This window comes from Caenorhabditis elegans, chromosome I (assembly GCF_000002985.6).
Source record: "Caenorhabditis elegans chromosome I".
Classification (NCBI taxonomy): Eukaryota; Metazoa; Nematoda; class Chromadorea; order Rhabditida; family Rhabditidae; genus Caenorhabditis; species Caenorhabditis elegans.
Genome location: NC_003279.8, coordinates 9159731 through 9186236, shown reverse-complemented (window position 1 = coordinate 9186236; position 26506 = coordinate 9159731). Strand labels below are relative to the sequence as shown.

General features: G+C 37.3%; 6 protein-coding genes and 2 non-coding genes across 21 annotated transcripts in view; 5 read left to right on the top strand and 3 right to left on the bottom strand.

Moving 5' to 3' along the window:
- The window catches only part of lim-9, a gene marked incomplete at both ends in the record, with an annotated part of 38919 nt that extends 34492 nt beyond the window's left edge, over window positions 1-4427 (top strand). For 3 of the 8 annotated variants that reach the window (NM_001313465.3, NM_001030057.5, NM_001026238.6), the window contains 6 exons: window positions 1171-1371; window positions 1884-1986; window positions 2334-2405; window positions 2734-3090; window positions 3391-3533; window positions 3589-4418. In NM_001313465.3, coding sequence (NP_001300394.1) covers window positions 1171-1371; window positions 1884-1986; window positions 2334-2405; window positions 2734-3090; window positions 3391-3533; window positions 3589-3615 — 903 coding nt within the window. Of the gene's footprint in view, window positions 1-1170; window positions 1372-1883; window positions 1987-2333; window positions 2406-2733; window positions 3091-3390; window positions 3534-3588 lie in introns of those variants that run through there. The other 5 variants (NM_001377616.3, NM_001377617.3, NM_001313466.5 and 2 more) reach the window with 5 other exon arrangements.
- A 690-nt stretch (window positions 4428-5117) lies between these two features.
- F25H5.2 (uncharacterized protein) lies at window positions 5118-6296 on the top strand. Its single transcript, NM_060060.2, has 4 exons — window positions 5118-5339; window positions 5391-5631; window positions 5848-6139; window positions 6205-6296. Exons 1-4 carry the CDS (start codon window positions 5234-5236, stop codon window positions 6262-6264), a joined length of 699 nt encoding a protein of 232 aa, NP_492461.1. The 5' UTR covers window positions 5118-5233; the 3' UTR covers window positions 6265-6296.
- On the top strand, window positions 5248-5268 carry 21ur-13519. The gene has a single exon (NR_050359.1).
- Window positions 6297-7533: 1237 nt separating the features above from the next.
- On the top strand, window positions 7534-8573 carry F25H5.8 (Plasma membrane proteolipid 3). The gene is made up of 2 exons (NM_060059.2): window positions 7534-7596; window positions 8359-8573. The coding sequence occupies exons 1-2, from the start codon at window positions 7540-7542 to the stop codon at window positions 8488-8490; spliced, it is 189 nt and encodes a 62-aa protein (NP_492460.1). The 5' UTR covers window positions 7534-7539; the 3' UTR covers window positions 8491-8573.
- A 175-nt stretch (window positions 8574-8748) lies between these two features.
- On the bottom strand, window positions 8749-17805 carry pyk-1 (Pyruvate kinase; the record flags this gene model as incomplete). 5 transcript variants are annotated; one of them, NM_060057.7, is made up of 7 exons in its annotated part: window positions 8749-9164; window positions 9222-9720; window positions 10116-10235; window positions 10283-10957; window positions 11035-11242; window positions 14645-14760; window positions 17748-17805. In NM_060057.7, the coding sequence occupies 7 exons, from the start codon at window positions 17772-17774 to the stop codon at window positions 9121-9123; spliced, it is 1689 nt and encodes a 562-aa protein (NP_492458.1). The 5 variants fall into 5 exon arrangements, with proteins under 5 accessions (NP_492458.1, NP_001379415.1, NP_001021412.1 ...); NM_001026241.7 differs by having other exon boundaries at window positions 8752-9164; window positions 17760-17805; NM_060058.5 differs by lacking the exons at window positions 14645-14760; window positions 17748-17805 and adding exons at window positions 11359-11516; window positions 11628-11756 and having other exon boundaries at window positions 9062-9164.
- Window positions 9784-9910, bottom strand: F25H5.9. The gene has a single exon (NR_023942.1). It is a non-coding gene; the product is annotated as a small nucleolar RNA F25H5.9 (small nucleolar RNA).
- A 1621-nt stretch (window positions 17806-19426) lies between the features above and the next one.
- Window positions 19427-22660, bottom strand: eef-2 (Elongation factor 2; the record flags this gene model as incomplete). Of its 2 annotated transcripts, NM_001383584.2 has the most annotated exons (6): window positions 19427-19843; window positions 19898-21401; window positions 21448-21624; window positions 21673-22027; window positions 22074-22288; window positions 22581-22660. In NM_001383584.2, 6 exons carry the CDS (start codon window positions 22581-22583, stop codon window positions 19539-19541), a joined length of 2559 nt encoding a protein of 852 aa, NP_001369996.1. The 2 variants fall into 2 exon arrangements, with proteins under 2 accessions (NP_001369996.1, NP_001367294.1); NM_001380979.1 differs by lacking the exon at window positions 22581-22660 and having other exon boundaries at window positions 19539-19843; window positions 22074-22255.
- Window positions 22661-22970: 310 nt separating this feature from the next.
- clsp-1 (Claspin) lies at window positions 22971-26341 on the top strand (the record flags this gene model as incomplete). 2 transcript variants are annotated; one of them, NM_001264079.3, is made up of 8 exons in its annotated part: window positions 22971-23071; window positions 23116-23422; window positions 23468-23530; window positions 23574-23886; window positions 23992-24174; window positions 24589-25293; window positions 25361-25577; window positions 25777-26341. In NM_001264079.3, the coding sequence occupies 8 exons, from the start codon at window positions 22976-22978 to the stop codon at window positions 26149-26151; spliced, it is 2259 nt and encodes a 752-aa protein (NP_001251008.1). The 2 variants fall into 2 exon arrangements, with proteins under 2 accessions (NP_001251008.1, NP_001364675.1); NM_001377615.2 differs by lacking the exons at window positions 22971-23071; window positions 23116-23422; window positions 23468-23530; window positions 23574-23886; window positions 23992-24174 and having other exon boundaries at window positions 25178-25293; window positions 25777-26151.
- Window positions 26342-26506: the final 165 nt, after the last annotated feature.

Here is a 26506-nt window from a genome sequence, read left to right as displayed (position 1 = left end):
TCAATTTGCAATTTCTACGTTCGAAAGTCCTAACAATAGTAATAACTGGAACGGAAATTGCTATAAGAATTACTTTCTTTTTTTCACATATAGAATTGTCTAGTCTAACCCCAGCAAAAGCTCTTGAAAATGTTTATATCGAGCCAAAAAAATGGCGAGTTGACAATAGCTCATTGTGGTGTTGAGGTCCCAAAAAGGGGGAGGGGTCGTTGAAAAATCGAAACTTTTTGTTGCCATTTCACCATTTCCTCTAGTTTTTTTCTCACCAACACCCCCCTATTTTTTGCATTTGTTTTTTTTGTTTTCAGTGTTTTTTGGGTATCACCTCCCCTTTTCTCGTGGGTCCCTAAAGATTCAAACATCCAATATTGGGAAAAGAAACCAAAGGTTCATTTTGAAAATTGCTTTGAATTCTGCCACTCTAGTTATTCTATTAGTTGCACCAATTTTTTTCTAATTTTTTTGGATAGATTTTCCATCCTAGAATTGTCGGACAAAATTTTGTCTTGTTGTTGGACAAAAATAGGAATAGAAAAGAGAAAAAGAGACGAAAAGGGCAGTGTTGCATGATTAATAGATTGAAACAAATGCAAAAAGAGCTCTCCATTTGTGCTCTTGTTGTTTCTTTTTTCTGGGCCCTTTCAATAAGATGCTTATTATCTACATTTGAAAAAAGTTTATTCAATAGTAGTTATTGAAGTTTGAGTCGAGCTAGAAATAATTATTTTAACTGAATTTGGATCCGAAACTGTTTCTCTAAACTTTCTCACTTTAAATATATGAACTTTCAATCGACGTATGCCTCGTTAGTCTCTTGGTTTACAGTGACTGTATTATAAGTCAACGTTTTTCAATTTTAAAATTACGTTGATTGTTAAAATTAATTATTTCACTCACAAGTTAATGTATCCCGCTTATTTCTTTGACTTTTATCCTGGAGCTTTCGTAGTTTAAAATAACCAGTACAAGTTTGAGGTTCTCATTTTTTGTTAAAGAGACTCTTGATACCTGAAACACATACACCTGAAACACAAAATATCTCTAACTTCTCATATTCAAAAAAACTTTTCGGGGCATTTCTTCCAACTTTTATTCAAATTGCCCTGGAACCTCCACTATCTCAATTCACAGTTAACTCAATTGCAATTGTCAATTCTTATCTTTTTTCAGTTAATCTTCGCTGGAGAATACACAAAAGCCATGAATAAAGATTGGCACAGTGATCATTTTTGCTGTTGGCAATGTGATCAAACGTTGACAGGGCAGAGGTATATTATGAGAGATGAGCAACCATATTGTATCAAATGTTATGAAGATGTGTTCGCAAACCAATGTGATGAATGTGCAAAACCAATTGGTATTGATTCGAAGGTAAACATTTTTTGTTTAGGATGTTTAAAAATAATTAAGGAAACTCATTGATTGTGGGAATTACTAATATAAAAATCGACGATAGTATATTTTCGATTAGTAAACAATATTTTAAACACACTTTTAAAACATAGTTTTCGAGTAAAAACATTTATAATGTCACAATTTTCGTGAATTTCTACACAAATATTTCAAGTGTTATAATTAAGTACTGGTAATCTCAAGAATTTTTTCCATAAGACAGTTGAAGTATTCCATCTGAAAATTTAGTTTCTGGCCAATTTTGAGCATATTTTATTGTTTTTTAACGTTTAGACAACATTAGGGTAACTGTAGTTATACTTATTATCAAAATTTTGTTTCTATTTAGTCTCTAGACATGACTATTTACCTACACATTCAGCTGACCTACAAACTGATAATCCTCTAAAAAGTTATTTAGAAACCATTTTCTCTCTCATGTTTCCTTCAAATATTTGTCGTTTCCTAATCCGTTTACCTTGAAATTGCAGGACCTATCGTACAAAGACAAGCATTGGCACGAGCACTGCTTTTTGTGTAGTATGTGCAAAATATCTCTCGTCGACATGCCATTTGGAAGTAAAAATGATCGAAGTGAGTTTCTCGAACTTTTTAAAAATTAATTCTATTTAGTAAGTCTGGCAAACCGGACAGGTGCCAGTTTATGCTACAATAAATTTTCAATAATTTCTTCAAGGGAGTCGATGACACCTTTTTTCGAAATCCGGAAAATCTAAAAAGTGAAATAAAAACTCGAAAAATCACTAAAAATAATAAAAACACCGGTCCATCAACATTTTCAGAATAAAACAGAAATTTTTGGGCTCAATAATTTTTTGTGAATTTTCGGAATTCAGAAACTCGGAGTTCTGTACGTTTTTAATTGGCAAACGCGATTTTCAGATTAATCTGTGAACATTAAAGTATGAATCTATTTTCAGTTTTCTGCTCGAATTGTTACGACCAAGCATTTGCGACAAGATGTGACGGATGCAATGAGATTTTCCGAGCAGGTCAGTTTTATTTCACTACACTAATTTAATCAGAACCATCGGACCACACCCCACGGCTGGAGTTTGTTTTGTTTTTTTTCAAACAAACTTCCCCATAGTTTGAAGACAATTTCTTTGAAATTTTTTATTTTTCCTTATTCAGAAAATCATTTTGGAGAAAAATTAAAATACGTAGTCAAAAGTCGGTAAATTCACAATTCTGAGCAGTTTTCAACTTTTGAAATAAATTTTTAACATCGTTATTTCAAGAATTCATGAACAAATTTAACTTTTAATAATTTCTAAGTTTTCGTTAGTAAGATCCATGATAAAAAAGAAATATTTACAGGAATGAAAAAGATGGAATACAAAGGCAAACAATGGCATGATAAATGTTTCTGTTGTGCTCATTGTAAATTGGCAATTGGAACAAAATCGTTCATACCGAAAAATGATGATGTATTCTGTGGCCCGTGTTACGAAGAAAAGTTTGCAACAAGATGCTCCAAATGCAAAAAAGTGATAACTGCTGGAGGTGTCACATATAAGAATGAACCATGGCATCGTGAATGTTTCTGTTGTACAAATTGTAATTCATCATTAGCTGGACAACGATTTACAAGCAAAGATGAGAAACCATATTGTGCAAATTGTTATGGAGATCTGTTTGCGAAACGATGCAATGCATGCACAAAACCAATTACAGGTGATGCTTTTGGTTTTCAAATAGGAAAGAAAAATACGTTTTATCCTGATTTTTCCATCAAAACATTGGATTAATTGCCAAAAAAAAAGTGGATCACGCCCGCTCGCCTCTTCAGCCGGTAGGGCGCGAGGAGGGCGAGTGATTCGGTCGGAAGAGGCGTCGAGGCGCTTCCGTGACGCTTTGACTGGATGGAATTTTTTTAAACATATTATTCACAATGTGCCATTTTTCTCTACATTACCTGAAATATTGGAAACTTGAAATATTTCTATTCGAAATGACACAACCAACAATTTTCAGGAATCGGTGGCGCCAAATTCATTTCATTCGAGGATCGACATTGGCATAATGATTGTTTCATTTGTGCACAATGTACAACATCTCTTGTAGGGAAAGGATTTATTACCGATGGACATGAGATATTGTGTCCCGAGTGTGCGAAGGTAATTTTAAACCGAGAGTTTTATTTAAAAAAAATAAATACAACTATTCTTCCAGGCACGTCTAATGGCAGCAAATTCATAAAATCTTCAAATAGGTCTTTCCACTACAGTAACCATCAATATCTACAGTAATCCAGTGGTCCCACCACGAAATTCTTTGCTTCACTTTCATTCATTCATGTGTTGTCGGTGGTAACCGTATCCCTGTGTTACCCCCATTTATCTCCAAACAAAACACGCAAAAACCAGCTAAACTTCTCAAACATTTATTGATTTTTTAAACAATTGAAAAAGGGTAATTTCGTCCCGCAACCAGTCTCTAGTCTAGTCTCCCCCACATTCATCCGTCGTCGCTTCTGTTCTGAACATCAACTAGGAACACATTTTCTCTCTTTCAAAAAGCATGTCCATTTAAGTTTTTTAATTTTGTTTTTCACATCGAATTTGAACCTAGTACCCAGTACTGTTAATTAGAATACTCTTGATAAAAACCATGAAGCTCAAAGAAATTGTTGAAAATACTTGAAGATTATTTTTTAGTAATTTGAAGTATTTTCTCTATTTCTGTGTTTCTACATTAGATGTATATAGTCCCACCTTTTATTGCATAAACTTTTTTCGGTTGTTTCCATTAAACTCGCATTTTTCTGCCTTTTGCTTTCGTGTCTTCATTTTATTATTTTTAATTTTCCTTATTTTTGCGACGAGACCAATGCTCCTCCCCCAATTCATTTCCCTTCTATTTCTGCTACTTGTCACCCATCTCTAATTCCAATCATTCTTTTAATTTCTTCTCTTTTTTATGTTTTTTTCTTAATTTCTTTACTTTATATATTTTGATGACAGTTCTTTCAAAAAAGTGTTTGAAATGAAACGAAAAACTTGATTTCTGGTGATTTCTTAAATGTCTTCCACATGCTAGTGCAAGGAGGAGGCCTATGCACCTGATTCATTTAATTATGTATTTTGTGAAAGCTAAGCAGATGCAATTTCTGATTATGTCGTTGTTTTGATACGATCCAGGGGTAGACGGCAAACGATTCGTCCGGAAAATTGGCAAATTGTCGGAGTTAAAATTTCCGGCAAATTTCCGGAATTGAAAAATTTACCGATTTGCCGGATTTTCCGGAGAAACGGCAATTGTCGAAAATTTTTCGTGATTTTGCACCATTTTTTGAGAATTTCAGAATTTCAATTACAATCGGCAAAGTTGTACGCTTCGTATGAATGTTCCTGCGTCTATAAATATATTTTGAAAAGAGAGAAAATCGGAAAAAAAAGTTTCAAAACGATTTTAAGTGTTTACGTTTTATAAAAAATCTCTCTAGACATTTTCGGCAAATCTGCTATCCAGCAAACGGCAAATCGGAAGTTTGCCGGAATTAAAAATTTCTGGGAAATCGGCAAACCGGCAATTTACCGATTTGCCGAATTTGTCGACTAAAAAATTTGGCGAACGGCAATTGCCGCCCACGATCCTTCTCGGCACATTCATTCGTGCTGTAGAATCCGGGAAGTGAAAATTATTTGCATTGTCGTAATTTCCGACGTTCGGTCCGAATTCAAGCCTTTTTTACCTTAAATTATTTCTATCCGACTGCTTTCGGCGTGAACTCAAAAATATCTATTCAAATACTCACCATATCAGAAAAAACAAAACATTATTCCCTTTCAAAGAAGTGATAAGTAACGGATTCAATATGATTTCTTTGAATATCATTCTTCTCGTTGGTTTGCCATACTGGGCGCTTTGTGAGGACAAAACATTTGACAACGTCTATACAAAAGTAAAAATGACTTATTTGGGTGAGTTCTTATGAAGTTTTCAATAATTTTAAATCTATAATTTATTTTCAGTCCATAAACACCAGCCAACATTTGCCCCTTGCAAATATGGAGTCGCAATGTCATTTGATCAACCACATTTTGTGGCTGATCCAACGGATGACTTTCCAGAAGAAAGAGTCTGTTGTACAGGATGTCAAACACTTCATATCAAACTTCCCGGCACAGACACTAATGCCACTTTATGTTGTAATCCTCAAACACCGTATAGGCATTCTCTTGGCCGAATTGTTTCTGGATCAGACAAGAACAGGTAAATAGTTGACTATATCTCCACTGCAATGAACTTTGAAATTGAAATTTCAAACTTTCTTTCTGACTTGAAGCCTAGAAGTAGCTAAAAGTAGCCTAACCACAAGAACACAGTCTGGGCACCTGGCCAGGGCTATACGACAAGTATGTGTTTCCAAAATGCACGGGAACATTATGGATTAAGAATATATTTGCTTAAAGTATATAATTCTTCCAGTCCTGGTCACGTTAGCGGCAATTTTGGATATGTTCATCCGTTGCACTTAGCCTTCGATAAAATTGCTCCGAAAGAATTGCTTGTGAAAGATGAAAAACCAAGAGAAACAAGAATTGGACAAGGAATGTGGCCATTTATGTTCATCGGAGCAGCAGCTGCTCAATCTGTCATTCTCATTTTGGCTTTACTCGTTTGCAAGTTCACTGATAAGAAGATTATTCTGGAAACTGTACCGGATTGTGATTATGAAGTGATTAAAGAAGCTCCTGTCATCAGTCATCAGTCGAAGAGTGTAAGCTTTTTGATTTTTTTTCGCGCGCCTATTTGAAAAAAGTTTCTAAAAATATTTTTTTGCAGCAAATGCAGTCGGATAATATAAACTCGGATCTCATGTCAATCTCTCAAGCAGCTCTGTAACTTTTGTCTCGAATAAATTATTTTTTATATTGAATCGTGTTTTTTTCCATTTGAAACCCTTATTTATAGGTGTGATAGGGTGCACCCAAACACAAAACATTTCGGATAGAGAGCAAACATTTCGGATAGAGAGCAAATAGAGTTCGGAAAATTAAGATTTGTTTTAAACTACGAGCATGTTCAATACGCTGAATTACCACAAAAGAAAAAGGAGAAAAATACAGGAACACTGAAAATTCTGTTATTTGAATTTCCTACAAAATGAGAACTCCAAGATCAATCGGCGATTCACTTCGCTCACTTTGGTCTCGTCGCGATTCAACTTTTCAAGCATTTACTTCGGACATTATTAAACATATTAGTAGTAGTAGAAGTAGTTGTGCAAGGTGAACATGGAGACCCATATTGAACCAAATATTTTAGATACTTTTCCAGTTTTTGAATAGGTTCATAGTTTTGACGATGTAAACCGAGGCTGAATAGAACATGCTGAGAGAGTGTGATTCACATTTTTCATGATATCATCACTGATTTTTCTGCCCATGGCTGACGTATTTTTGTTGCGAATACCGACAAAAAAACCGAAAAACTTTCCAAGATCGGATTTCGGTTGAACTATAAATATTTTGTGCTAAACACGCACAAACGTTTGAATTGAACAATTCATGAACTAATAGTTGGGGAAACTAAGATAAAACTAAATATGAAAATACACATTTAGCAACAAAAAAACTTGCAAACATTTGAAGCTGGTCCCAAAAACCAATAAAAACCAAAAAATCTACTTTTCATCAAAATACCAAAATAGCCCCAACAACAAATACCAACAAAAAAACCAAACATGTCCCAACCCTGGTGCAGAGGTACTATACTTTTTGTGGACATCGTATGTCCCGGAATCCGTCGAGATGAACGCATAGATTTTTGTTTTCTACAAGAAAGCCGAAAATTTGTTACAATAGAATGTACATGCTCACTGTATATTTCCAATTTCGACACCTTCTCTTCGCGCTTTCGAAATATTTTTTTGCGATTTCAATATATTTTTGTATTTCGTCGATACCTTTTTTCAACGATTACTCATATTTTCTTTCCCTAACATTCGTATTGTATCAGCTACATTCAGATGAATCATAATGTTTCTATGTATAAAAAGAAGAAGCTTTTGTTGAAAATTCAGTTAACACCTTTCTACTTTTTTCTCTTTTTTTGTATTTTTATTTTTTGAGGCTGTTTTGATAAATATTGAAAGAATACAGGGCATTTCAGAGCATAATGGCGGAAACTCCTGAAGATAAGATTGTTATGGTTCTACTCATTCTTCTTTTCCCGGTATGTCACTAGCTTTTTTGATCAATGATATCTAAATAAGAATCTATCGTTTAATCTTAAACTCAAGTACAAATTTCAATGAGACACTATTATAAGATGGTAATGCTGCGATTTGAATACTTTCGACGTGAATTAGGTTTTACTTAAGGATACTGTAGACGTAAGGTAGTTGTACTGTGCATTGTTTGGGAATTGCTGACTGCTAACTTCAATGAAAATTATCAGGAAAATATTTTTTTAATGAAAATCACATTAAGAAGTTGGTAATACTCGTATACGACTTTGTTAATGGTGAGATTGTGCCTAATTGAGCAAGCCACCGATCAAGTTTTAAGCATCGCGTACAATAGGATTACTGTATGACTACTGTAGATGTATAAAGAGGCCTCTAGTTTTGGTAACAATTTGGAAACTGTAAGAAAGGGCTTAGAGAGTAGACATACTGAGTCTTTGGGGGTACTATAGGTTATTTCAGAAAAACAGGGTTACTGTATCTTTGGGGTCCTGTGCAAGTCTTGCAGCATTTAATAATCTCGCACTGACTTGTGGCGGATCTTATTTTGTGAAAATTTTTAAAATGGTCGAATTTTTTGGCATAGTCCACAATTTTCCAAAACCGAGCATTATGAAAAACTACAAAAAAAGATAACAATTGTCTACAGTAACCCAATCAAAATATATAGTTAGTTAGAAAGCCAAGTGTTCTGTCTATTTTGTAAACTGTAAACTTCCAATATTCAAACTCTAAAAAATAATTTTCAGCCATTAGCGGTATGGTACAAGGAAAAGACGTGTGGAGTTGGTGTCTGTATCAACGTGGTTCTCTACATTCTGCTCATTTTCCCAGCATATATTCATGCAGTTTACGTCTGCTACATCAGAGATCGCCAATAATTTTTAATTTTTTGCAACAATTTTTAAATATTCATGCCCTTCTGAAACTTGCTCACAATTCATAAAACATTTCAAATTCTTTTATTTATGAGTATTCCAGGCTTCCCCGTATTCCTGCGTAATTGTATAAGTTTATCTGGTCTTGCCACGATTTAAAAGATCAGGATGTCGAAAATAATTATTCTTTGCAATTTCTTTCTGAAACCGAGAGTGATAATTTTCCATTATCACTACAATGAACTCTGAACCTGGGCTTTTGCAATCTTTTCATCAAATTCATTCAACTACTAGAAACAAAATACGGGAACTTTACGAGATAAAGAAAATTTGTGAGAAAACCTTAATTTAAGGAAACTTTTTGGGAGGAAAACATGAAAACACGGGATCAAACTATGGATACCTGAATCTATAATAAAGAAACTGTTAGAGTGCACAAGAATTTGAAAAAGTAGGCATCGGATTAGGGGGAGTTGTTTTTTGGAACCGGTAACAACACTAAAACTGTAAGAAAAATGGGAAGAAAAGGGTGCAAAAGGGGGATGGGAGCAATTATAATTAAGAATTTCTGAAAAAAAATTGAAAACGTTTATCAAATTGATGAGAGTAAACGAGTATGCTGACGGTTGACGTTTATTCGGCGGTGATGATACGAAGAGTGTTGGTAGCTCCGGCTCCTGTAAATATAAATTTTAAGAAAACATGTATAAAAATTGGTTAAAGAAAGATCATACCCTGTCTCCATCCAGTGACAACAACCAAGAAGTCACCCTTGTGAATGAATCCACGATCCTTTCCGATGGCGATAGCATGGTTGATTCTGTTATCAACATCAGTTGGCCAATCGGCAGCACGTTCAGCTGGATAATGAACTGGGAAAACTCCTCTGTAAAGATGAAGCTGACGGCACACAGCAACGTCTCTCGAGATTGTCAGAATTGGGACGGCTGGCTTGTAGCGAGAGCATTGGATTGCCGAGCGTCCAGTGGTGGTAATGAGAAGAATTGCTGAAGCATGGCACGATGCAGCTGCAGATGTGGCAGCGATAGCAATAGTATGAGACATGTCAGTTGGTTTTTGTGTGTTTTGAAGAAGTTCATCGAAGAGACGACGATGATAAACTGCTGCTTCGGCTTCTTTGCATATATAATGCATGATCTTGAGTGCATCAACTGGATATTCTCCTTTAGCAGTCTCTCCAGAAAGCATCACACAATCAGCTCCGTCAAGCACCTGAAATTAATAAACTTATGAACCAGTTTTGATTTGGTATAATTTGTTTTCAAAGTTAAAAATATTTGTTCAGATCTCTACGGATCAGCATCCTAAAGAAGGAACACTGTTTTGTAGAAATCCAAAGATACTTTCGGGACAACTTAGCGCACATGATTTAGTTTCAATCAACTGCAACTCTGTGCCCCACATAGTTTTGAACGTGCGACGTGTGGGTGGCACACAAATCTGCTAACCACAAGGCCATCAAGGTCGGCAGGCAGGACGGTGTACGCAACTGTTCAAATCTACGTTTGTACGGGTGACCGATAGCTACACCTTGTCACATAAAGACTTTTTTCTAAAGTTTCCTACTAACTTCCCTACACGATACTTTTCACATTTCTAAATCTTACAGCATTGGCAACATCTGATCCTTCAGCTCTGGTTGGACGTGGCTTGTGAACCATCGATTCAAGCATCTGAGTTGCACAAATGACAGGTTTTCCAGCACGATTACACTTGGAGATGAGCATCTGAAAAAAGTAAAATTAAAACTGAAATACGATAGAAAAAGTCAAACCTTTTGTGCAAGGAACACCTTCTCGGCTGGAATTTCGATACCGAGATCTCCACGAGCAACCATAACTCCATCAGATTCAGAGATAATTTCATCAGCATTATCAACTCCTTCTTGATTCTCAATCTTTGCAATAATCTTAATCTTCTTTCCTTTCTCTCCGAGAACTTTACGAATCGTACGAATTCCTTCAGCGTTTCGGATGAATGAAGCAAAGATGATATCAACACCTTGTTCCACACCAAACTGCAAATCCTTACAGTCCTTCTCGGAAACAGCTGGCAAATCAACGATAGTTCCTGGAAGATTGACTCCCTTTCTGCTTCCCAACATTCCACCATTTTCAACAGAGCAAATGACAGCGTCAGTTTGCAATTCTTCGACAATCAATGAGATAAGTCCGTCATCAATGTAGACACGGGATCCAACCGAAAGAACTTTGGCAATGTTCTTGTAATCAACAAAAAGATTGACAGCAGTTCCTGATTCAGAAAAGTGTGGATCAGTAGTCAAACGGATTGATGCTCCTCGTGCAAGCTCAATTTCAGCAGAAGCACCGCCGGCAAGAAGTCCAGTACGGATTTCAGGTCCCTTCGTGTCCAAAGCAATTCCAATGACACGCTTGTCAGAGAATGAATCGGCAGCTTCACGAACGTTGGCGATGGTTCCGGCATGGTACTGAAATATATAATTGAAAAAAATCACGATTGGAACATTCAAAGTTTGAATTAAATAAAATTTGAAAGTTCTCATACCTCATGAGATCCATGGGAAAAGTTGAGACGAGCAATGTTCATTCCATTGAGAATCAATTTTTGAAGCATTTCAACACTGGCACAAGCTGGTCCAATTGTGCAAATAATTCCGGTCTGACGAACGAGATGTGGAGCCTCACGAATGTCCAAACGACACAAATGCTCCATATGGGTAGTGGCTGGAACAGCAGCGAGCTTCTGCTCTTGCCTGAAATATTTATTTTCATTAATTCACTCAAAAAAATCAAATAATCAGTTGAAATCAACCGAAAACGTTTAAATGGTTCATTTTACGCTTCTGAACTCTCTGAACATCCACTATACCTAGTTTTATAAGGTTTTTGCATGAAACCCGGAACCGAGCAAACGTGAGTTTTTGGTCTATTTTCATCGCTACAAGATCCTCCAATTTTTTCATTGTTGTTTTCATCAAGAGCAGGTGGTTCACCAATTAATTTTGACAGCATTGGAGACAATGGAACCTTTAGAAATTAAAATTTGTAAGTGGATAGAACTATTGTGGAAAAGGTCTCAGAGAGGTAAACATTTCCACAACAGTAAAAAAATTAAAATCCACTTCCAAATAAAAATACCTGCTCAACGTGTGCAATATGCTTAGCGTTTTCAATACTTTTCATCGAAGTCTTCGAGATAACCTTATCACCGGAGATTAAGGACCAAAAGCGATACATCAACAATACGAGTTTTCTATTTCGAATAATAAACTTTTTTCACTCTATTATAATTATCAGTTCTATTTAATCAAAAAATAACGCTGGTCACGGCAATTTTTTGGTACTTTTTGAAATTTTAATGACGGAATAATTTTTGTTAAATAATCATGAATCATGTTATAAACTTACTTATCATATCCAGAAGCTTCAAGCTCTTTCTGGAACGAATCGTCACTCATCACGCTGTGTCGACTACAAAGAATATCCGAATCGTCGTCGTCTTCAGAATCCCAATCGCCGGGTGGACCGTCTGAAGTTGGTGCGGCGTAGGCAAAAAGTTCACGAAAAGAAGAAGTGGATGCGGATTTCAGGCGCTCGGAAGCAAGAACAGATGGAGCCAAAAGATTTACGACTTTTGGATGAGGAACCGCAGATGGAGGCGGTGTCGAACGTTTAGGTGATTCGAGCTTCGGAGGCTCTTTGATCGTCAGAGGCTTCTCCTGTGGCTGAGACGGCGGCGAGTGAGCCGCTTCGTGCTCCGAATGCTCACAAGCTTTGGTTGTTAGTGCTCCCGTTTTGACAATTTGTTGGTGACAACGAGCAACTCAGACAAAATGTGCAGAGTAAGCTCGAGATTTTACGTCGAAAGGAAAGTGAGATGTTGTATGATCTGAGAAAGGAGAAAATGAGAGAACAACTGGAAAAGAAATGGGCGGAGTAATAACGAATTGAAAAGAGCAAATAAATCCAGATGTTTTTGTGCACATATTCAAGCAACCAACAAATTGGATTTATCACCATAGTGATGAAATGCAGAAGCCAGAAACTTGAAAATGTTTAAAAAATGCACTGAAAGCCTAAAAAAGCCAAGAAACTAAAAAACAATTATACTTCAATTAGTAGATGAAGAAATGTGGGAGAACGTTAGGTAAACAAAAAATAAATCAAACAAGTTTTTCTTCTCGAAATCAAAATTTAAATCCGTAGAAGTCAATTTTGTAATTTAATTTGATTAATTTGAAGGACTTGAAGAATGAGTGCAAAAATGTTCAATTTTAGATAACCTAATATCCGATACAACAATTTCAAATCGATCGAGAACAAACGTTTTCTCTAGACTACAGATGACAAAAAGCTTTAGGAAAATCTACAAATAATGAATAATTCCAAAATTGTTTACAGTTTATACGTATTCTTCATCTTTTGGTGTTCGATTTATGATGAAATGAGATCCCATGTTTGTAGAGACCAACACGCAAAAACACAGGACCTAGCAGACATTGAAAAAGCATGTGATGAGCAGAGAAAACGAGACAGCAGAGGGCCACTGACCGATTTTTAAAGAGCAAGAAGGCGCGGCGAGGAGAGAAGGAAGAGGTTTTTTTTCGAAATTCATGTGATTTTTGTATCGAAAACTTAAGCTTTAAGCTAAGATGACAGAAGTTTTTCCAAAATTTAGAAAATATTTAGTTTAGTTTATATTTATTGAAAGTTATGGAAAACTTGAATTTAAAAAAACTTAAAAATTACGGAATTTCAAAAGACTAAATATAAGCTTAAAATAGGAATATTTAATGTCTTTATAGGACTTACAACGGATAGAAACAACAAAATTTCAAGAATTCCGACGAAAGATTCAAAACTACATTCAAAAAATGAAAATTCTTAGAACATTCACTGAAAGGAGAAAGGCGGACGGATTTCACATGCCTTCTCCTCTTTCTTGTGATGTGGCTGCGCGAGCCCGCCTCAGGGGCACAGAGCATCCCCGACTTGTTCAGAAAGGAAATAGTATATAAAGGAAGAGAAGTCCGAGACTAGCAGAGAAAAGGAGCACGGCGCCTCTCATCGGCGACAGAATACTGAAAGAATGGAGACAATTACGCAGGGGTTTCCCAGGACACGCCCATTGGAAAATGAACATCTGGAGATAGAAAACACATGTTTCCGCATTGTTTTCTGTAATGGAAGAAAAGGCACGAGAAAATCAACGTTTGTCAGAGAAAAAGATAGATGAAAATAAATCAAAAATCATTTGTAGAAAATACAGTTTTCTTTAATAAACTATTTGCAGCAAGAATTTGTGTAGGTGGGCGGGCGAGAATTGCATTTTTTGCCCGCCGGTCACACAAACACTTAGCAGAAAAATTTTCAAAAAACGTCGAAGACAGTGACTTTCGTAAACAAAAAGAACTTTCTCGGTGCCACGTTATGATTCATTTGAACTTTCTAGATTTAGACTGTTTTCTGAATAATTGGAAATCTTGCAGCCGACGGAGCGCGAATTTCAGAGACGCATCACACAAAAATTAATAGAAAAAGAGCAAAAAAGCGCGAAGTACTGCCAGGACATGATGCAAATTTAGGCCCATGCGCAGTGACCATGAAGCCAGCCACTTTCCGGGGTCTTACCGCGAAAACTACCATGAGAACGGAGAGAGGGACAAAAAGGAACATTATCCAAAGAAATCGAGGTTAATAGACTTTCGAACGTTTTCGAAAAAACACAATAGACGTTTTGAATACGGTAAAAGTACAAAAGAACACTACGGAAATTCAATAAGTCTTGGAAATATCACAAGCAGACATTTTGAATATTTCTCAATAAGTTTTGAATGGTAAGCTAGCGGTGAAATATTAGTTTTTAATGCAAAAATACGGTATTCGGTCTCGACACAATCAATTAATTTTAAATTAAAAAGTTTGCGCCTTTTTAGGAGTACGGTATTTTGCATTTTTCGGCACTTAATACTTACTTTTTAAATTATTTTCTGAGACGGCGAAAAGGATGTAAATGAGTAAAAGTCGCGCAGTCGTGAGCATGAGAGCACCAAGAATAATGCAATGCTATTTTGAGGAGAGGATTCAGAAGCGTATGATGACATTTCTTTTTTGTTCATTCGTCATTCTAATTTTAATAATTAATTTCAACTCACTTGAAATAATCACCAGCATGCTCCTCTTCGATGGTCATTCGGCGAGCAAGACGACCTCTTCCGCTGGCACTGCTGGCCTTTACCTCATTGATGGTGTCTCCGGCTTCGGCGAGCTCCTGGAAATTAGAATAATCTTTTGCGAAAGTTAAATATATTTTTGGTCAGAGCTAAACTATTTATTTTTGACAGCATAATCGTTTTTAATTAAATTTGTGATTAAAATACTGTCAGATTTATCTCGTTGATTACTTATACTTACACTTCCGAGTACCCACTTGCATTTCATAAAATTCCAAAAAGAACTACAAAATGTACAATCAACGCCCGAAATAGACTCTTCAACTTCGATAACTATAGAGTTATCATTCTCATCTTCAGCTTGAGATCCTTGTCTTGATTCAGATGTCTCCGAATTTTCATCAATATACCAAAATGATCTACGTTTCAAAGCATCTCCATAAGTTTCAATTGTTCCACATGAAGAAGTACGCCGAAGATGACCGAAAGTGGAAAACCGACAAGGCGGCGGGGGTGTCTGTATTACACGGATCAGCCCATTTTGACTTATTGGTTGATGATTATATTTCTTATAAAGTTCTTCGAGTGGAGTCACAAATGATTGCCTACGATCTTCTTGTTTTTCTTTCAAATAATCTTCGGGTGTCAAGATTTTTGGCACAATCGGAGTATTTATCGAGTCAATTGATAAGGGCCTTCTCACACTCCAAATTGATTCTGGTTCCTTAGCAACTTCAGAAGTTTCTATATAAATGGCAGGTGTACCAGTTAAAACTACATCATTTGTGACTTCCATTTTTTGAAGAATCACTGTCTCAAAGCTCTCATTATTTTCCATCAATCCTTTTACCGGGATGTCTTCCCAGCTATGGTTTTGAGGATTCTGAGATGTTCCTTCGTCATCATCTTCAATCTCCTCGATTATGATTCCACTACCTCCATCTATAAACTCAAATTCTTCTGATGACATTCTCATGTTACTTATGTCAGTTTCTCGAAACTTTTCAGAATCGTTGTCACAGTTTTCGGGGTACAATGACTCAAAAATGCAAGCTTTACAGATTACTGCATCTGGATGAAGATCCCAGTCCTTATCAAAAGTTCTGGACCGATCCAAACGATGAACAGTAGATGTATTCGGTTGCTCGGCGTGTAGAGATGTGAGAGCAGATTCGATTGCAGTTTCAGTTAGCTCTTCTGCAGAGCTAGCTCGTATCATAGGCTCATCTTGCTTCCCACAGCTCTGACAAACTTCAAGTCTTCTGAAGCTGCCGTTTGTAGCCTCGATCGGAGCAACTGAAGGACCATGGAGCGTCCGCATTTAGATAACACCTTCAAAATTGTAATTTACTATTAGGATATTAGTTAGGAATTAGGGCTGTGCGGCTGATAACTCGGCTGATGGAGACAATCAAGTTTTTCAACGTGTTAGCACTGATCAATTAAAGAATATTTGTATTTGCAGTATTGGCTGAGTCATGAGCTTCTTATTCTAGAAAAAAGTTTTTTTTAAGTGCACACACCTTGACAAAACAGTCGGCTTTTTGAATCAGCCGAGTAACTCGGCTGTCGGCTGTCGGCTGATTGGAAAAACGAGTTTTTCTGGAAGGGGTGTGCACTTTTTTCTAGAATTAGAAGCTCAAGACTCAGCCGATATGGCAAATACAAGTATTCCCTAATTGATCATTGCTAATACGTTGAAAAACGTTGATTTGCTCCATCAGCCGAGTCATCAGCCGCACAGCCCTATTAGGAATAATAAACGGTGAAACGTTGTTCAGGGTAGATATTAAGAATCACGCGAAAAATAGGAGAAACGGATGGAATATCCGAATAACCAACTCATGAGTTTTGTCCTTTTTTCTCATTTTCTCACGGTTCACCTAGAATCATGCAATGCTTTGAGAAGATGAAGAGAAATCTCTCTTCTGCCTTCCAATTCATCCCGCTTCACTGGGTTTCTTAGTTTTCGGTCCCCATTTTTAAACATGAGGGAGTTAATCAGTGCTCTATTGTTACCTAGATGTATCAATCAAAATTATCAAGATGGTGGTTAGAAAGAAGATACTCAGTGACTGACATGGCGATGACAAGAAATTATTGGAAAGAAAAAGAAGGAAAGATTAAAATGCAACTCTTCCGTCTTGAATTACTTGATGCTGGAGCTCTAATCCTTTCGTTGAATTGATTGCCATTTCAGTTTCCAATAAGTTCGAATGCATGTTTTTTTTTGCAATTGAAACGTGTGAATGAGGAAGGGAAGAGGATAATCTCCATACATCAATTTTAAGTAGCAGCAACATACCAAATTGAGTTCAAAAACGTCCAAGTTGATTATCAATCTACCACTTATTAATGAAACTTATGTCCCAAGTCTGTAAAATATCTTCCCGAAATCAAGTCCCTCTAATTGAAATTGAAATTTTCCAGTTTTGCATCATCGAACCAGTAATATCACTTTCGGAAACTTGTTAGAAATTTTCCAACATTAGACAAAATTTCGACATAATTCTGCATTAGAAAATATTTCCACATCCTTGAAATTAAAGTGCATACCGTTTTTCGTAAACCTACCTAAACTAATACTTTGCTTCGTATTTTAGCCTCAAAAAGTATATTTACTTTTAAAATAGCTCGTAACCATTTCGACATCCCCTCACAATTGTTCATAGCCATCGTCAACACAATTGGCACCCCTAACATACTGTTCAGTCAATATTTATTCTCCAGCCTGCTCCACCCTACTCGGTACCTTTCATCATTCGAAAGTTTCCAACTATTACATACTATCTAGTTGCATTGATATTCCGAACACCAAGTACCTCGAACGTCTGCTCCTCTCCATTTCTTATGATCTCTACGAGTCTTAACTTTCTCCGCATCAATCGATGACTCCTATCAAATTTCTATGCCCACAGAGACGACAACTGCCGAGGTCATTCAATGTTGACTGCATCGTCCCGTTCCGTCAATCAGTAAATAAAAACTTGTCGATTTTGATATTTTAATTATCGAAAATAAAAAGTCTTATCAATCAACCACCACCGCTTTTTTAATAGTTTTTTAAGTGTCTGGTGAAACTTACGACGTCTTGTACCTGAGATGATGCCATATTTGAGTAGATGCAGAGACGAAGATTAACCCTGCAAACATATATATTTAGTTCTTGTGAAATAATTTTGAGATGCAAATAAAATAAAATTCTTATAATTTTAAGAGGATAACAAGTGAAAATATTGAAAATTGAGGCCAATAAAATATCGAACAAGTAGAGAATTTTATAAGTCAGTGGGACGACAGCCAGACACACAAAATATTGATTTGTTTTATTGGAAAGTAGACAGAATGCTGAAATGATACGGGAATGGTGGGGAATAAGGAGAAACGGATAGAAATCGGATGATTTTCAAAAATTGATAAGCACAAAAAATTTCGGCGGTTTTCGCATTGAAAAAGCCAAAATGTAGTACTTTTCGATCTCTTCACGGAGAAACTGATATTCAATTTTGCTTCTCATTATTAAATACATGGAAGAATTATTCCGAATTTGAAGAGGCAACGAAAGATCCAACGAAACAAATATTCAATACATTTCTTCCACCAAAACATTTTTAGTGTGTTTATCATTTCAAAAAAAAACTTGAAGATTAGCAATGCCATGTGATTTTATTTTCCACCATCTACTTTTTGGAAAATTTTTTCCGAAAACATTTAGGGCAAAAATAATTGATTTGAGTGGAATTTAAAGGTCACATCACAAGTTCGCATCACTGATTTTCAGTATACAAAAAGGTTCACAAATTTTCTTCAAAATCTTCTTCGTGGTGGAAAATATTTCCGAATTTGACATGTGAAACGGCAGAAAATGTCCCAATCTATTTAAAATATTGATTATAAAAATGTCGAGGAACTTTTTTGAAAGCATTCCAAAAATCCTCATATTCTTACTTTAATTTTAAGTTAATTCCAAAAGCTTGCTTGATAACTGTAATAGCTCAGAATTTAAGCTTTCTAAAACGAAAAAGGCTGGCGCCGAAATTTCCAGGTTGTGGCACGAAAAGCCGATAAAAACAAAGGACCCACACAGGGGGCAAAACGACACGACGGGAGGGTTGGATGGAGATGCAGAACACACTCTTCTCACAGAAAAATGTTTTGTGTGCCCGGGGCTTTCCCCTAAAACACACTCTCTTATGTGTGTGTGCGTCGGCGCACCATCCATCCCATCCCATCGTCCATCTTTCTTCAATGTGACGAAAAAAAAAAGAAGAAAAACTTTCATGGGAGGAGTGCAGAACGAAGCAGGAGAGAAATCAGAGAAATGGGTCCGTTTTGATAGTTCGCAGTGAAATAAAACTGAGTGAAAATGAGCCGAAAATTGTTGGCGGCAACGGTGACAAGTGATAGAAAATGGTATTTTAACCGCCCGCGCGCCATGATTTTAGGTCAATAGTCTTACAAGAGCACGTGAATTTCATGTGAAAATGTTGCAGCGCAAAGAAAAATGTTCAGGCCGAAACAAATTCAATGGCCAAGATTGCACTCGCGTCAGAACAATGGCTTCCATGCACACTTCAAACCTACAAGACCGAGTTTCCAATCCTAGGGATCCATTTTTAAACTTTTTGTGTTTATGAAGCCATCGTTTTAGGGCGGTAATATATAAATATTTACAAGATCCAGTTAAATATACTATTTAGCTGCGACAAATACGAAGAGGGTACAAGATTGCTAAACATTCAAATATATTTCAACGTACCAAATAAATTTTTACGATTTATTCCAGAGGTGGATTAGCACAAAAATGATGAGAAAAAGTAACAAACAACCGTGTTTATTATAATAGAAAAATTAACAATAAACAATCTTGACAGAATTACATCTTGTCGAGATAGTTGTCAAGGGCTGGGACACCTTCCTTGAGCCCCTTTCTCTTTCTGGTGTCCAAAACGATCTGGTTTGGCTTGGTTCCGGCCTCAAGCGGGTCTCCTGGAAGCACCTGCCAATGGTCGAACACGCATTGTGGGAAGGCTTGTCCTCCGGTGTTGGAGCGGAGATCGGCGGTGAATCCGAAGGACTCGTTGACAGGCAAGTAAGCCTTGACGACGAACATTGGAGTTCCTGTGACCTGAGACTCCTCGAAAACGTGTCCTCTTCTTCTGTTCAACACTCCGTAGATACCTAAAATAAATAAGTAATATAAAAACGTATAAGTTTTGAAAATATGCAACATACCTCCAACGGCGGCTTCTGGGCATTGAATTTCGACCAAGTAGACTGGCTCGAGAAGACGTGGCTCGGCGGTAAGAACCGAAGCGTAGAACACACGACGGGCAGTTGGGATGATTTGACCACCTCCTCTGTGGATAGCGTCAGCGTGGAGGGTGACATCGTGAACGTTGAAGCGAACTCCGCGCATGTTTTCGTCGGAAAGAACTCCTTCGCGAGTGGCCCATTGGAATCCAGCGACAACGGAGTCCTTGATTTCATTGAGGTATTGCACTCCTTTGGTGACGTCCATCAAGAGATTTGGTCCAGTTCCGTCTGGTCCGAAGCACCAGATCTTACGGGCTTCAGTGACGTCGTATTCGTACTTCTCGGCGAGGATCTTGGCACGAGCCTTGAACTCATCACGAGCGTTGACGGTTCCTCCTTCGATATCATCGGCGAGACCATCTGGCATTGGCTGAGCGGTACAGTGAAGACGATTGTGCTTATTTGGAGATTTGGACAAGCAGATCTGGTTAGACTCGGATTGAACAGTTTCACGGTAAGAGACGACCGGGTCAGACTTCTTGAGTGGAATGCAAGCGTGGTCCTCCTCCAAATCCTTCAGACAGATTTCCAAGTGAAGCTCTCCAGCTCCGGCGATGATGTGTTCTCCGGATTCTTCGAAGATACATTGGACCATAGGATCGGACTTGGCAAGACGTTTGAGTCCTTCGACGAGCTTTGGAAGATCAGCTGGGTTCTTAGCTTCGACGGCAACACGGACGACTGGAGATACGGAGAACTTCATGACACGCATGTTGTGGGCATCCTTGTAAGTGGTGATGGTTCCTCCCTTGACGAGGTATTGATCGACTCCAACAAGTCCAGCGATGTTTCCGGATGGAATATCCTCAATTGGCTCGATGAAACGTCCCATCATAAGAATGGTACGCTGAATGGTCTTCTCATAGAGATCTTCCTTCTTTCCTGGAACGTAGTTTGGTCCTTGAATGCGAGCCTTCATTCCAGTGGCGACCTTTCCGGAGAACACACGTCCGAAAGCGTAGAAACGTCCCTTATCGGAAGTTGGCACCATCTTGGAGATGTACATCATGAGTGGTCCATTTGGATCACAGGTCTTGATAGCAACGGCGGCCTCGTCGTCGTGTGGTCCTTCGTAGAGCATCTCCATTCTGTATTTTTGAGCAGTCACTGGGGATGGAAGATGGAAAGCGATCATCTGGAGCATAGTGTCTCCGGCTGGAAGCCACTTGCGCATGAAGACCTTCATGAGTGGTTTTCCTTCCAAATCCTTCTCGTCGTTGGCGAGCTTGATTCCGAGCTTCTCAACAAGAGCAGCGGTCTTGTCCTTCTTGATGTTCATGACGGCGTCGAAGACCATGAAGATTGGGTCAAGAACGAATTGGCAGAATCCACGCTTGCTCTCATCGGTCTGAGTACTGCTCCACTTCTTGGTCTTGAGATCGAAGAAACGATCTCCCCAGAGGTTCTTCATGAGCTTGTCAACCTGTAAAAATATTTTATATAATTTTAACATACAACAATCAATTTACTTGAACTCCGAACTTTCCGGCGTACATCTCAGCGAACTGCTTGAGGGTGAAGGCCCATCCGTGGAGTCCAGATCCGAATCCGACGTTTCCGATAGATGGATCAACCATGATTGGTCCCATCGGTCCATCGTCGTCTCCGTAAGTGGCAATGATGACGTTGATGTTTTCAACGATACGCTAAACGACAAATATATAACAATGTTACAGTTGAAACACAAAGCTTACTTGGAAGGTTTGGAAAAGTTCCTCGGCTCCGAGTTGAAGTTCGAGAAGGGCACGGTCCATCTTGTTCATGAAAAGAACTGGCTTGATACGCTCAGCAATAGCCTGACGCAGCACAGTCTCGGTTTGGACACACACTCCGGAAACACAATCGACGACGACGAGAGCTCCATCAGTAACACGAAGAGCAGCAGTAACTTCAGACGAGAAGTCAACGTGACCGGGTGAATCGATCAAATTGATCAAGAAACCGTTGTATTTCTCTTTCTTTCCATCAACCTCAACCGTCTCGAATTGGTTTTCTCCCTTGACGAACTCCAAATCCTTCTTCTCGAGCTCGAAGAAAAGAGAGATAGCACTAAAACAATATTATATTTAAGCTGAAATCCTAAAAATGAACTTACGTAGATTTGATGGTAATACAACGCTCCTGCTCATCCTTACGAGTGTCAGTGAAACGAGTCTCTCCAGCCTTGGATCCGGCAATAATACCGGCTTTGGAAACGAGTGAATCGGTAAGGGTAGATTTTCCGTGATCGACGTGAGCAATAACAGACATGTTACGAATGTTACGCTTGCGATCCATAAGCGCACGGATCTCATCGACCGTGAAGTTGACCTGAAGAGGAAAAAATAATTATTTCAATCGATAAAAATTATGAAATTTTACCTAACGAAATTTTTTCTGAAAATCCATAATTTAATTCAGATTTTGATAATACTGAATGGTTCTCAGTTGAAATTTAATTTAATTAACATATCCGGGAACGAAATCTCAGTAGGCCCAAAATTTGCTAATTTCATTTAATTATTTTGAAACTTTACGTTTTTGTCCTAAATTTTTTTCGAAAATAATAGACGACAATTCATCAGAACGTACAGTTACAATAATTAGAGGGATAAATACTCACCATTTTTAGTTTTTTGTAGGGTTCTCTTCAGATACAACAACAAAAAAGGACCGCACAGAGGATAGCGGCGTGACAAGAGTAAAGAAATTTGCGTTGTCAACTCCTCCAGCAAGATCTGTTAGATGTGCAGGCAAAGTACGGTAGAGCGCCAATTCAAACACTTGGCGCTCTGCCAACCAATTCATTTTCGCGCCTACTTTTGAATCTTAATGCCATTTTTTCCTTATTTTTCTACAAAAAATTGTCAAATCTGTTTAACTTTTTCTTAATAAAGTCAAAAAAGGGCCATTACATTTATCATAATGTTGTACTTTATAACTGACCGAAGAAAATCACGCTCTATAGACTGAAATTTTCCAAACTTCTTTTTAATATTGTTTTAGTTTAATTTCCAGATGAATTCTGATTCCTGTTCAACAAAAACCGTGTCAGCAGACGATACAGATTCTCCATCTTCTCTAGTTGCCGAACACACCATGTCCGATTCCCAGGTAATGGTTTTAAGACCGAAACTGGATCGAAATACATATTTCAGGAGCAGCTGATATCTAGTGAAAACACGGAAGTCGATAAGCAAGCTGAAGAAGACCGAAAACTTCGTCGTCTTAATCGTCGTAAAGCACTGGCTTTAGAACGAAGTCCTCTTCCTGTTCCGAAGCTTGGGAGAGTCCTATTATCTGCCAATAGTACGATTGACCTGACAAATGAAGATGATGACCCAAGTAACAAATGGTTCAAAAAGACGTTTAATGCTGAAAAAATTCCGAAATTGGCAAAAAGTCCGGAAGAAGCTAAATTATTCGCCGTTCCTCGAAAAATATCGAAGAACGCACCCAAGAGCCGTTAGTTTCGTTCGTAATAATTCTGATTTAACTTACTTTTTCCAGTTCTGACCAGCGAGACTTTAAAAAAGAAGCTTCAAGCTTCGATGTCAGCGAAGCGACGGAAAGGTATCGGCTTCGTGTTAAATTTTTACAATTTTTGAGTTTTCAGAACAAGAGCAACGTCGGAAAATGTATGAAGAGGATAATGAACATCTGAAGGCTGGCAGTGATGAAGAAGAGGAAGAAGATGTCGTTTTTAAAAAAAAGAAGGGAAAGAAACCTGTGAATGAAGAAGAATATAAAAGCGAAGATGATGAAGACTATGAACCTGAAAATAGCGGAGAAGAAGATTCAGATGAGAAGAATAATGGCCGAGCCGACGATGAAATGAGTGTGAACTTGTTGAATGACTCGTTTACTTACGATGTTTTCAATAATGTGAAGAGATCAGGACCTGGATCAACTGTTTCAAATTTCGACTCGTTAGTGTTTCATCTAAATTTATTTTCTGCGGTTTTTGTGTAACATATGTGTCAGATCTTTCAAAGAAATCTCTGATTGATAGAGTTTTTATAAATAAAATTTAGGCGTTCCGAAGCAGATGTTGTTGAAAAAAATGGAGTAGTTCAACTGCCGACAATGACGGAAATTACTGGCGGATCCAACGATATTCTCAATTTGTGCCCTGGAAGTTTTGGAGTTTCACAGTCTGCTGGTTTTCCAGACACTTTGCAAATGTTGATAGAAGAAGACACGACTGAAAGAAAAATGTATGTTTTAGAAAACTTAATCTCATTCCGGAAAATCTGAAATTGGAGCCCTTTTTCTTTTCCTTGAAACTATTCGCATTCTCAAAGAAAAAGTTTATCAAATCATTAAACAAAAGATAATTTGTTGTAAATCTTTTAAATAGAGAACTTGATAATTCTTTCTCATAAATTTAGAGAGGTTTTTTGGATCTCGTTCCTTTATCAAATCTTGATTATCGATAGAGCGCGCTTACAGCTCAACTGTGAAGAAATGAAATTTCGGTTGTTTTTTTTTGACTTTCTAATTTGTGGTTTTTTCTGCAAATCTTAAAAAAAAAATACAAGAAAAAATCGTCCACGATCGCTTATTCACTTTCGAAAACATTGTTCTGTGTTCCAAACGATTTAATTATATTAAATGAGATCTTTTTAAAGAAATCTGCCACAAAACTCGACGTCCGTGTCGTCAGACAAGCCCCGCTTGGAAGAATCTGAATCTGAAGACGAAGACGATGTTGGTGTGAAGAGGAGACTTCCGGCAGTGAAAAATCATCGAGTTTTGGATTCGGACGAAGAAGATGACGTCATCGAGGAGACATTGCCAAGCCAAGACGTTTTTGGATCGGGAACTTTGGAAGATTCCGAAACTATCAAAGAAATTTGCGAAAAATCTGGTGAATTCACTGAAAAGATAGAAACAGTTTTAGAAGAAAAAACCGAGCTGAAAAGAGTTGTTCTGAGTGATGGTGAAGATAGTGATGAAGAAGCTGAAGAAGCTGAAGAAGAAGGTGATGATGAAGAAGAACCAGAGGAAGATGACATCGAGAGTGAGAATGATGAAGCTGAAACCGAAGGAGTAGAAGCTCCGGATCCAAATTTCGACGATGAAGACGATGAATTAGCTATCTTGAAACGTTTGCAACACCAAGAATACAAACAAAAAATCAAAAAGAGAACACTTTTTGATGATGAAGCTTCACTTTCCGGTGATGATGTTGGAAGTGATCTAGAAGATGAAGAAGGCATGGAAAACGTTTATGAAGCAGAAGAAGGAGATGCAGATGATGTTCCCGATAATGATACTATTCGGAGGCAGAATCATAAGTTGTTGCTGAAACAGGAAAACGATAAGGAACAAAGGTAATATATTTTCTCTATTTTTTTTACTTTGGCATGTAGAATCAAAAATTAATTTATAATTTTCCAGAGAGCTTGCAAAACTTCAAGACCGTCTACTTGCCGACGGAGATCTCGGTGGAGTTGAGACGAATCGTCAATTCCGTTTCAAGTTACGAGAAGAAGTTCAAATTCAAATGGGAGATGATGTAGATGGAAATGATGGTGATGGAGAAGATGATGAACCAGAAGAAGATGAACAAAAAAAGAAGGAACGAGCCGAAATGATCAAGTTCAAATATGAACATGTGAGTTGATAATAATTTCCCACAAAAAATGTTTTGAGCACAAAACATTGTTCGAAAAAAGGTAATTAAAAATTATTACTCCTTTTGATTTTGTTATATTCTAAATGAAATCCAAAAATATTAAAATTCTTTCAAATGTTATGCATAGTTTTTAAAAAAGTTATATGTTTCTTGAAGTTATTTTACATAATATTTTCAGGCGGAAGAATTGATGTTGCTCGATGAGCCGAAACAAGGCGATGATATGTTTGCTCGCGCCGGAAAGTTATTCAAGAAAACTGAAAAAACTGTAATCGAATTCTCCGAAGAAACAATGTTCAAACCGAGACTCAGCAAGCCATCTCTACTGTCAAAAACCACTCTTGCTGTCACATTTCAAGAAGTTCTGAATGGACCTGGAGGTGCAGCAAAACAGATGTATGTGCAAAGCTTTGAGAAGCCAACTCCTCTCTCAACTGGACATATAAGTTCACCGTCGTCTCGATTGAGCACAGGAAAACGATTGCTGAAATCGCCAGAATCGTCAGCATCTGCAAAACGTGTCAGATCTAGTAAACTTAGCTCTTTGGAATAATTTTTCTATTGCTTTTTTTTTGTGAATTACAGTTATTACCCCTCAAAACCTCTGACATATCTGTATTTTGTTCTCACTTATCTGTGGATTTTATTTCTCTATTTTATGACTGGTTGTGTTATTTTTAAACAAAAAGATCTTGTATTTTATAAGATTTTAAAATTGTTTTTAAAAGAAGTTTGAATACTTTTTCGTATCTAATGTGCATGTATTATGTCGATCAAGTGTGCCGGAGAAAAATTTCAATATATTTCTCGATGGAGCTAGCAAATTTTTATAATAACTTCAAAAAATTCTAGAATGTCACATTCTAAAATTGCAGTTTTTCTATTTATAGTAAAAACAATTATTCGAA